The following is a 10,686-nucleotide window of genomic DNA, read 5'->3' as shown; positions in this document are numbered from 1 at the left end:
GCCGCCGTGCCTCAGCAGCAGCGGGACTGCAATCGCAAGATCACAGGCACGGACACACTCCTCGGAGCGCGCCCGGCGAGAGCGGAGCGCTTCACAGCTGGCTTTTTTTTCTTTTTTGAGAGCTGACTGCGCGAGCTCCGCTCCCCATAGATACTGCTTCTAATATACGCGTTGCCTCGGCACCTCGGAGAAAGACAGGCGGAGCGTCGCGCCCTCTCCCCGGGGGGGGGGAAGCGCGGGCTTCCGAAACCCCGAGAGCGGGCGCTGGATCTGGTGGTTAAGGAAATAGATAGGGACGCGCCCGTCTACATCCACTCCACCGGATCCATACGCGAAACCCACGAGCACAGTCGCCGCTCCGCCTCGGCGAAAGCGGGGCCGGTGCCGCGAGAAACGCTAGTGAAAGCTCTCTCCTCAAAGAGAGCCCTCTGAGAGCGAAGCAAGGCAGTAACAAACGCTACCAAAACGGCCGTCATCTCCCCTTTTTTTTTCCGAGAGCTGACTCTGCGTGCTTGCTCTCAAGCAGACAACAAACAAACTGTGTGTATCCCCACCCGTAAAGTAACGCGGGCAGGGAAGTACACACAGCCTGAACGCTGCCTGCCCTCGCCTTAGTGTCTGGTTTTGTCTTGCTTTAGATTTCGTGACAGACAACACTAAATAAGACTCACAAACAGATATCAGACTGACACACACACAGAGCGCTTGCTGAATGACAAAAAGCTGACGCTGGTCTCACCGCACGTGGTTTTATAACTTCCTGGTCATTACGTCACCCGCCGTGACGTCTCGCCCATCTATTGGTCTGATTACACACGAGGTTCAGAGCCCGTCATGCTGAAGGGTGTTCCCCTAGCGTTTCCGACGCAGCTCGAGTTCCTGAAGAGGAAATATAAATATTAACATTAAATATTAAAGTATTATATTTTACCTTGATCATTCATGTTAGTTCATAATGCATTAACTAATGCTAATAAATACAACTTTGTATTTATACATTTATACATTTATACAAATGTATTTATACATTATACATGTATTTATACAATGAACAATTCTTCTCTAGCATTTGTTAACCATAGCATTGAAATTAGAAACATATTTATGCTGGATGTATACTCTCACACTTTATTTGCTTCTATTTTAGAACTCTTGATGATTATGTAATCAAAATAACAAAATATAATACTGATAAGAAAAAGAACTGAAATGCGTTTCAGATTTGTTTGGTGTTTCTGGTTTCTGTTGACTGCAACAGATTGTAACAATCGTGACATTGAATGTTTGGATCTGACTTTTAACCACTTGAGGTACTACTAATATTAGGCTGCTCTCGTACTGTATAATGACATCAGACCCTTCTCAGCTGCTCCAGCAATGGACGCAACCCAGAAAAGCTATCGGTATGCATTTTTGCCGATAACCGATTGTTTCAGCAATTTGTTATCAGTGCCAATTAAATGACAAAATCGATCAATCGGTCAACCTGTAGTGGCAAAGTTTCATTACACCATTTGTGGTATGTATCACGCCAGTTCAGAAATGAAATGTCCAGTGTGTGGAGCTAAAAGGTTAATGCTATATTGCACTTTAAAATACCCTGAACCAAGAGATTTACCTATAAGCAAATGTGAGATAAAATGCATTTGCTAAAGCAGTCATGCCATTTTTGCTTTTCCATCTACAAGTATTTGAGATTTTTTAGCATGACTTCACAGGATTCGTACACCATATGACATGGATTAAGTGATGCAAACATCAAACATTGTATTGTGCAAGGAACGGCTAGAAAATAAGCCTTTATTCATCAGTAGATTAGATTAGATTAGATTAGATTAGATTAGATTAGATTAGATTGCATTAGATTACATTAGATTACATTAGATTAGATTCAACTTTATTGACATTGTGCAGAGTACAAGTACAGAGCCAATGAAATGCAGTTAGCATCTAACCAGTGCAAATAGCAATGTGTATATATATATATATATATAAATGTGCAAAGGAATGTGCAAAATATCAGGAGGCATAATAAGAAACACTGTAAGTGTGCAGAGAACACAGGATACTGTACAGAGCAATTTGTTTAGGGTAAAATCTGCCCCTGTAATCATAATTTGTATGAAAAACAAAAAAAAAATGTTTTGGTGTTTTATTGTCTTTAGTGGTTACTTCACCGGGAAACTGCAGTGAAATGTATGTACAGGTGCAGTTTTGCAGAAAACTGGTAGTTTTATTCAGCGAAATTTGTAAGAAGACTCCAAAAAAAATTATTTTGAAATTATGCTGTATTTTTATTTGAGTCATGTTTTACAGTTATTTGGTTCTGTTTTTAAGTGTCAGTGAAAATGCAGTATTTTATGTGAATGTGTGTGTTTCACTGTCTGACTGAAGGCACTTACTGTGGGCCTGTGTTGTTTAGTGCAGCGAGCAGAGGAAATATCAGAAGCTCTTCTGAATGCCAGAAAGAAAGAAAGCTCGGAGAAAGGAGGAAAAAAATTTAATGTATTGAATATACTCTTCTCTGAGAAAATGCAGTTTTACAAAGATGCCCCTTTCAAGACAGATGAGACAAGGCTGTCGCCATTGCACTCTGGGAAAATAACACTGGTCATTTTGATGTCTTTTCTTTTTGTTTTCCCAGATCGAGTTACCACAGTGAAGACCGACATTTACGTCACCAGTTTTGGCCCTGTTTCAGACACAGACATGGTGAGTGGAATTCTTTATTGTGCATTTATTTGTCACAGGCAGACAGATAGCATCTATTTGCCATCACTATCAGCGTCATGGACCAGCACATCACAGATTTTTTGAGCCAAGAACCACCTACTAGACAAGAACAGTCCGTCTGGCCAACCACAGATTGTTTACCTGTAGACGGGCTGCAAAATGTTAATGATTTTTCCAAAAGAACAGGGATCATACAAAATGCATGTAATTTTTATTTAGTACTCACCTGAATAAGATATTTCACATAAAAGACGTTTACATATAGTTCACAAGAGAAAATAATAGTTTAATTTATAAAAATGACCCTGTTCAAAAATTTACACTTGATACTTAATACTGTGTTGTAATCTGCATGATCCACAGCTGGTTTGGTTTTGTTGTTCATGAGTCCCTTGTTGGTGCTAAACAGTTAAACTGCCTGCTGTTCTTCAGAAAAATCCTTCAGGTCCCACAGATTATTTGGTTTTCCAGCATCCTTTGTGAATTTGAACCCTTTCCAACAATGACTGTATGATTTTGAGATCCAGCTTTCCACACTGAGTTCATACACAACTATTACAAAAGGTTCAAAGGGTCACTGACGCTCAAGAAGGAAACAATCTAAATTATTTTTAAAAATTATGTAAATTATTCTAAAATAACACATACATATAGTACCATTCACAAGATTGGTTAGAAAGATTTTTTTTAATGTTTTGAACAAAGTCAATTATGCTCACCAGCGCTGCTTTTATTTGATCAAAAAATACAGTGAAAACAGTAATATTGTTAAATATATTACAAAATATTATTATACTTTACAATATTATTTACAATTTAATTAAAATTGTAATTTAATTTATATTTAAATATTCGTGCTTATTTCTTGTTATTATCAATATTGAAAACAGTTGTGCTGCTTAATATTTTTGTGGAAATAATGATACCTCTTTTGGAATTGTTTGATAAATAGAAGGTTACACTTTTTTTTTTTTCTTTATTTTAAATAAAAAGGCTTTGAAACATAAATGTCTGTACTGTCACTTTTGATGTTGATCATTTTGATGATTTAATGTTTCCTTACTGAATAAAAGTATTCATTCCTTTTAAACAGTAATGTACCTCAATCATCTGTGCAAATGTTTAGCGCAAAATTTGAGAAAAATATGTGTAAACTTCGTGGTCTGAATTTCAATCCAGACAAATTTAAATGTTTTTTTTAAACTAGCTCTGCTAGGTAGGAAAATCATTTTCTAGACAGCATCAATGTGCAATTACAGTGTTTACTCACTCTATTTAAAAAAATAAATAAATAATAATAATAATAATAGACACCATCCATTGAGATTGGATCTATTTTTGTATGCACTGAGCATCAGACAGTCCATAGAAGTGACGTCTGAGTCTTAGACTACTTAATGTCTAGTGATGGCTCGTAACGAAGCTCAAACATTAGATAATGGCCAGGTCATGGGTTTCCAGGGAATACGCCTTGAGTGCAATGTAAGTCGCTTTGCACGAAAGCATCTGGCAAATGCATAGTTGTAAATGTGAATAACACAACAGCTGTTCAGTCTTTTATCTAACTGCTGGCTACAGAGGGCCGCCATCTGTACAGGTGTCATTTTTTGAAAAGTGCCACTGCTAATGTATTAATGTCCACACATATCAAGCAGCGAGCTCTGTTTGGATCCGTTTGGGCAAGCGGTCAGTGTAAATAACCAGTGGTCCACGGCGACCTGAATGAGTTTCATATCCGATGGTACCGAGGCAGGAAGTGAAAGGCTTTGGCACCTGACTGCATCTGTGACACTCTGAATTAGTGCCTGTGACTCTAATGACTCACGCCATCGCTCTGACACTTCTCAATGGATTCAGAGCTTCTTAATGGAGTTTTTGTTCTGGGGAGATAACATATGACTCATGTAAGCCGCGTTGAATATGTGTGCTAACAATGCGCTCTGATTGTACTTGCACGTGATGTACTATACATTACATGCATACTTAACAGCCCACCCTGGAGCTTCAAATAAACGTTAATCGAAAGCCATTAAAAAAAAATGAAACTTTGATTCGGCTGCAAACTAAGTAACAAAGCAAATTAACAATCAGTGCATACAGCTGCACCAGTCTTGCTTGTCTTTGCAGAATTTCTTTTTCATGCTTTCCATTACAGAAATGTATAACCACAGTTTCTGCAAAATACCACAGTAGTGTGTACAGTTGGTGATGTAATACAATTTTTTTGTTATTAAACAGTATAAAAAAATTTAGCGTTTAAAGATAATGATATAAATAAGTAGAAGCACAGGTCCTTGAGAACTGCAAGGCATTTCTGCCTGTCGCACCCAACCGCTCCCTGTGGCTGGCCCTATGACCTTTAGTTTCCCCCCCTGGGGTCATTCCTTCTGAACCACAACCAGAAGCTCCCTTTCTCTGCCTCCTCGGCCAGTTCCCTGAGGGCCGCCTTTTGCTTCGATCCAGTACTTCCAAACCTCTTCAACAGCTTTTGGATGGATTTACCAACGAAGCCTCTGCATCCCACTTCAACAGGGAAGATGCATGATTTCCACCCTGTTTCGGTACATGCTGCCACTAGTTCACTATATTTCTCCTTTCTCCTCTTAAGAATTTGTTTCTTAAAATTCTGAGAAAAAAATTGTCAGAATTGTGAGATTCTGACTTTAAAGCTCACAAATCTGACAGTCAGAATTGTGATATGTAAATTCTTGCGAGGAAAATGTCAGAATTTTGAGAGGAAAAAATCATAATTACCTTTTTTTTTATTCTGTAGCAGAAACAAGCTGCCATAAATATTTGCAAAACTTCGTCAGCAAAATGAATATGCATTTTGTTGTCATGTGACAAGGCCTAATACAAGAAATGACACAGAGAGAACATACTCGTTCCCTGAGATACGGGAATGAGTACTGTGTCTTGCTAAAGACGCTATGGGAAAAAGCCTTTTTTTCTCCAGAACTGAAGCCTTTTTCATTCACGCAGTGAAACTGCATGGCCATTGGTTCGTGCAGTGCATTAAAAAATTAACCAATGGCGACAAAAATCCGACAGAATAGGTGGAGCCATCCGGCTATATAAGGGAGCGTTCGCCACAGGATTCTCAGATTTCTTCTCCTTCAGCAACGACTCTACTCTCAACGCTGATCCTGAAAGCCTTCTCACCGTTGACACGCCTCGCAGCTGGACTGAGACCTCTCTGCTCGGCTGACCTGCTTCTTCGCTTCAGCATCACAGCAGCCCCGGTCCTGTTCCCCTGCCACCATCCGGCGCTTAAAGCCTATGGCGACAAAGCCCGCCAGAGCCCACCACAATGGGTGGAGCCATCTGGCTATATAAGCGGGCATTCGCCACAGGATTCTCAGGTTACTATGACTGAAGCGACGACTGAGTCGTGCAGCTACATAGCATGGCTAGCAACGCAGTACTCGTTCCCGTATCTCAGGGAACTGAGGTTACGTTAGTAATCGAGTACGTTCCCGGTCGATACTTCACTCGTACTGCGTCTTGCTAAAGACGTTATGGGAACACAGTAAAATCACGCCGTGCTATGGTAGAGGAACGACTGTATATTATAATCTCCATAAGCAAGAATGCCCATAGGAAAGTTAAACAATGAACTCGAAGGCTTAAACGGGCTGAACTCCCCGAGGTCACGCCCGGCCTGGGTAATCGTTCAGGAGTACTCGTACAACTTCGGCGCCCCAGGGGCAGAGAGCCGACAAGTAAACTAATGTGAGGCCGCTATAGCTGCTACATACACTTTGAGCGTGGACGTGGAGCGTCCCTTATCCAGCAGCTCTTGTAGGAATGACAAAACCACTGATAGGTCAGAGGTAGATGGGTCTTTGCCGTGGTTAAAGCACCAAGTGGAGAAAATAGACCACTTAAGGACGTTGAGGCGTCTTGAAGAACGGGGCTCTAGCCTCCTATATAGTGTTTAAAACTCACTCTGGGAGGCTTGTAGGCTCCCGTTGAGCGGCCAAAGGTGCAGGGCCCACAGTTTGGGTCGAGCGTGCCGTATTGTCCCGTTTGCTTGAGAGAGGAGATCTCGTCTCAATGGAATGGGCCCCGGAGTGTCAAATTGGGTTATGGGGATAATAAAATGAGGATATTCACTCCAATTCACTCGAAGACCCCCGTGCTTCAGCGCCGTGGTCCCCACCTCAGTAGAAAGCAAGGACGCTCACATCCTGTGTTCAGAGGTGATGAATTTGCTGGCAAAAGGAGCCATAGAATTGGTTCCTCCAGCCGTTACTTCCTCGTCCCCAAAAAAGATGGTGGCCTCCGGCCCATCCTCGATCTCAGACACCTGAATCGCACCCTCATGAAAAAGTCGTTCAGGATGACTGCGCTGAAACAGATCCTCTCGCAAATCCGCTCAAGGGACTCGTTCTTTTCTCTGGACCTGAAAGATGCATACTTTCACATCCAGATAGCCCCCCGTCACAGACGATTCTTGAGATTCGCCTTCGAGGGAGTGGCTTATCAGTACACGGTCCTTCCCTTCGGGCTGTCCTTGGCTCCCCGCACTTTTACGAAGTTTCTTTCCCCTCTGAGGCAGATAGGAATTCTCATTCTCAATTACCTCGACGACTGGCTTGTGCTGGCCCAGTCAGAGGCAGAATCGATAGCACACAGGACCCTCCTCCTCAGCCACTTAGAGCACCTGGGACTCAGGGTCAACTTTGCCAAGAGCATACTGCTCCCCAGTCAACGAATACCGTTCCTGGGGGCAGTTTTCGACTCAGGTCAAATGAGAGCTGTAGTCGTGCCAGAATGTGCTCTGGCCATGCGGAAACTCACGGCCTCCTTCAAAAACAGTGCCGCTCGCCCTCTCAAAATGTTTCAGAGGATGCTGGGCCTCATGGCCGCAGCGTCACCAGCACTACAGCTGGGCCTGCTTCGTATGCGACCCCTTCAGCGCGGGTTCCGTCACATGTGTGGTGTCACGGACACCTACATATCAGGGTGAGCCAGGCCTGTGTGACAGCCCTGGCCCCTTGGAAGGACTCCCGCTGGATGGAACAGGGTGTGACCATGGGAATGGCTTGCAGGAGGAAAGTTGTCATGTCAGATGCCTCCAACACAGGTTGGGGGGCGCTGTGCAAGGGCAAACTGACTTTCAGCCTTTGGTCAAAAGCGGAAAAAGGGCTTCACATCAACTTCTTGGAAATGCTTGCAGTGTGTCGAGCCTGTCAGTTCTTTCTGCCAGTCCTGAAAGGACACCATGTGCTAATCCGCTCGGACAACATGTCTGTCGTGTCTTACATAAATCATCAAGGAGTCCTCTCTTCTAAGCGCCTCTTCTGGTAGAGCACCTTCTGGAATGGGCTCAATTCAACCTGCGCTCGCTAAAGGCAGTGCATGTACCGGGCATATTGAACCAGGGAGCGAACATGTTATCACGGAGCAATGTCTCCTCGGAGGAGTGGATGCTCCATCCGCAGACAGTTCAAACAATCTGGGAGATCTTCGGCAAGGCCGATGTAGATCTCTTTGCCTCAGAAGACAACTCTCATTGCCCAATTTATTATTCGAAGGTCAGGGACGCATTGGCCCATGATTGGCCCAACCTCCTCCTTTACGCATTTCCCCCAATCGCCCTGATCCCACAGGTAATCAGGCGAATCAGGGAACAGGGAGACAGGGTTCTCTTGGTGGCCCCCCCTCTGGAAGAACCAGCTTTGGTTATCAGAGCTCTCCACCCAGGGTTGAACGGGGTGATAGGAGGCTTAAGAGAGGTAGTTTGGGGGGTGGTCCGGCTGCAGCGAGACCTGGCCCCATCCTCTTCCTGTCTCGCAGATCAGGAAGACGCCGGAGGTGCCGCGTCCAATGCTACCTTGGGTCGGGGTCCTTGGCGCTTAGGAAAGGGGTAGCGTCTGGCCGAGCGGGAACGCCCTCGTGTCTGCTGAGTCTTGGCAGGCTGAACGGCAGGGGCGTCAGGTGCTGGCTGCTGAGTCGGCGTAGACTTAGGGCAACTAGGAGCAACAGCGGCCTTGGAGCGCTTTGGCAGGAAGTATCGCATGGCCTGGGATGACTTCTGTGCCTCCGTGAAGCACTCTGCGAACCCTTCGACCGCCGGTCCGAAGAGGCCATTGGGAGAGATCGGGGGGTCAAGGAAGGGGACCTTTTCCGCGTTCTTGATTTTCGTTAGTGTTAGCCATAAATGGTGCTCGAGCACCACAAGGCTGGCCATCGATCTCCCAATCGCCTGAGCGGTGATCTTGGTAGCGCGCAGAGCCAGGTCTGTGGTGGCCACAATCCTGTGGCGAACGCCTGCTTATATAGCCAGATGGCTCCACCCATTCTGGTGGCTCTGGCGGGTTTTATCGCTATAGGCCATTGGTTCGTTGTTTAATGCACTGCACAAACCAATGACCGTGCAGTTTCACTGCATGATTGAAAAAGGCTTTAGTTCAGGAGAAAAACTTTTTTCCCATAGAGTCTTTAGCAAGATGCAGTACGAGTGAAGTATCGACAGGGAACCCCTGAAGACCCCATGACTTTGTTTTAAATATCAGATATTTAAAAAAATTTATGACATGGCAAGGTTAGTTAAAGTTGTTAAATGGTGTAGTGGTCACATTCAGTTTTCAAAACTGCATAATATAGGTTTCAAAAATATACTTTTTTACTTGAAAAAAAGTTTAATGATTATGAAAATAATGATCGTTGTTTACTAAAGTTCTGTGCAAAATATTTTATTAATTGATGATTACACCACTTGACATTTTTAGAATCATTAATCATTCAAAATCATGAATCATTTAAAACCATTCAAGCTTTTGTTGGAATACTACTGTATATGTTGTAATGACAGGTCACTGAAGGCGAACTGAATATGTACCCAAGTGCAGTTTATTACATCCAAAAGTGAGCAGACACACCATAAACAAAGACTTGGCTTAGCTTGACCTGCCTTGATAAGAACTTGAACATGAGCTCACCAACATGGGTTACAGCGGAAAAATCTAGACAAGATACAATGGAAACATGAGGGCTATGGCTGTGTTCCAGTCCATTCTTTATGCCCTTCACTTGCTAACTTCCCTCCATCTCATTTACTCGGATGTACGTCATTGATTACGTTGCATGAGTACCCACTACTGGCGGAACCACTGGAATGGGCTGAATCGGAACGTCCTAAGCCCTTCATCACTTAGAAACCGCTGGAGTTGGTTTATTATTTACATTTTTCCCCTTATGATTTTGTTTGGTGCAGCATTCTATATGTATATAGGTATGCTTGGGCTGTTATAAATGAAAAAAAATAATTTATCTATTATAGAGTTGTTTGGGGTGGGGATACATTAAATGTGATCTGCGATGACATCATAATCATGTTGCATTGTGGTCTATAGAGTGGCTTGAATTGTGCATATGAAGCAGACTCACTCCCTCTGTCAAAATCGAGGAGTCGAGGGTCTGTCTGTATAAACTTCTCTCATACACTTAACAAAGTGGAATGCACTTCAATGGCAATGGCAGCGGGGATTCCCCCAAGGGGAAGTGCTTAAGGAAGTTCGCAAGCGCATGCCTAAAAGTGGAGTGGAACGCAGCCTATATATGCCAAACAACAGGGGTCACCAACAAATGAACACATGACACATACATCAAAGGAACCAATGAAAACATGACACATGAGGGAACAGGGGATCACATGACTAACAGAGAATAGGACTGTGGCAAAACAACAAAATAAAAGACATGAAAACATGAACATACTGTACTGAAGTACTGAACCAAAATTAATACAAAGACATTTCTTGAGAATGTAGGATCTCCCTGTGTAAGATGCATTCCACCTCTCAACATTCTTTTTTTTTTTTGATGACAGCAGTAGTTGTGATATTTGGTTGGAAACTATGGTTACCATGCTACATTGTGTGTGCGTGCGTGCGTGCGTGAGTGCGTGTGTGTGTGTGTGTGTGTGTGTGTGTGTGTGTGTGTGTG

The 10,686-nt window shown here is 43.4% G+C and overlaps 1 protein-coding gene across 1 annotated transcript in view; it reads left to right on the top strand.

Annotated features, from left to right (window-relative positions):
- Positions 1 to 10,686, top strand: part of LOC107570494 (gamma-aminobutyric acid receptor subunit alpha-2-like) — a gene marked incomplete at its 5' end in the record, with an annotated part of 88,430 nt that overhangs the window by 27,402 nt on the left and 50,342 nt on the right. Inside the window, one exon of the mRNA XM_016256723.1 lies at positions 2,645 to 2,712. Within this exon, the coding sequence (XP_016112209.1) occupies positions 2,645 to 2,712 (68 nt within the window). The remainder of the gene's footprint in view (positions 1 to 2,644; positions 2,713 to 10,686) is intronic.

This window comes from Sinocyclocheilus grahami, unplaced genomic scaffold (assembly GCF_001515645.1).
Source record: "Sinocyclocheilus grahami isolate Dianchi unplaced genomic scaffold, SAMN03320097.WGS_v1.1 scaffold1466.1, whole genome shotgun sequence".
NCBI classification, from domain to species: Eukaryota; Metazoa; Chordata; class Actinopteri; order Cypriniformes; family Cyprinidae; genus Sinocyclocheilus; species Sinocyclocheilus grahami.
The sequence above is the reverse complement of the archived record's forward strand: the minus strand, read 5'-3'. Positions and strand labels throughout refer to the sequence as shown.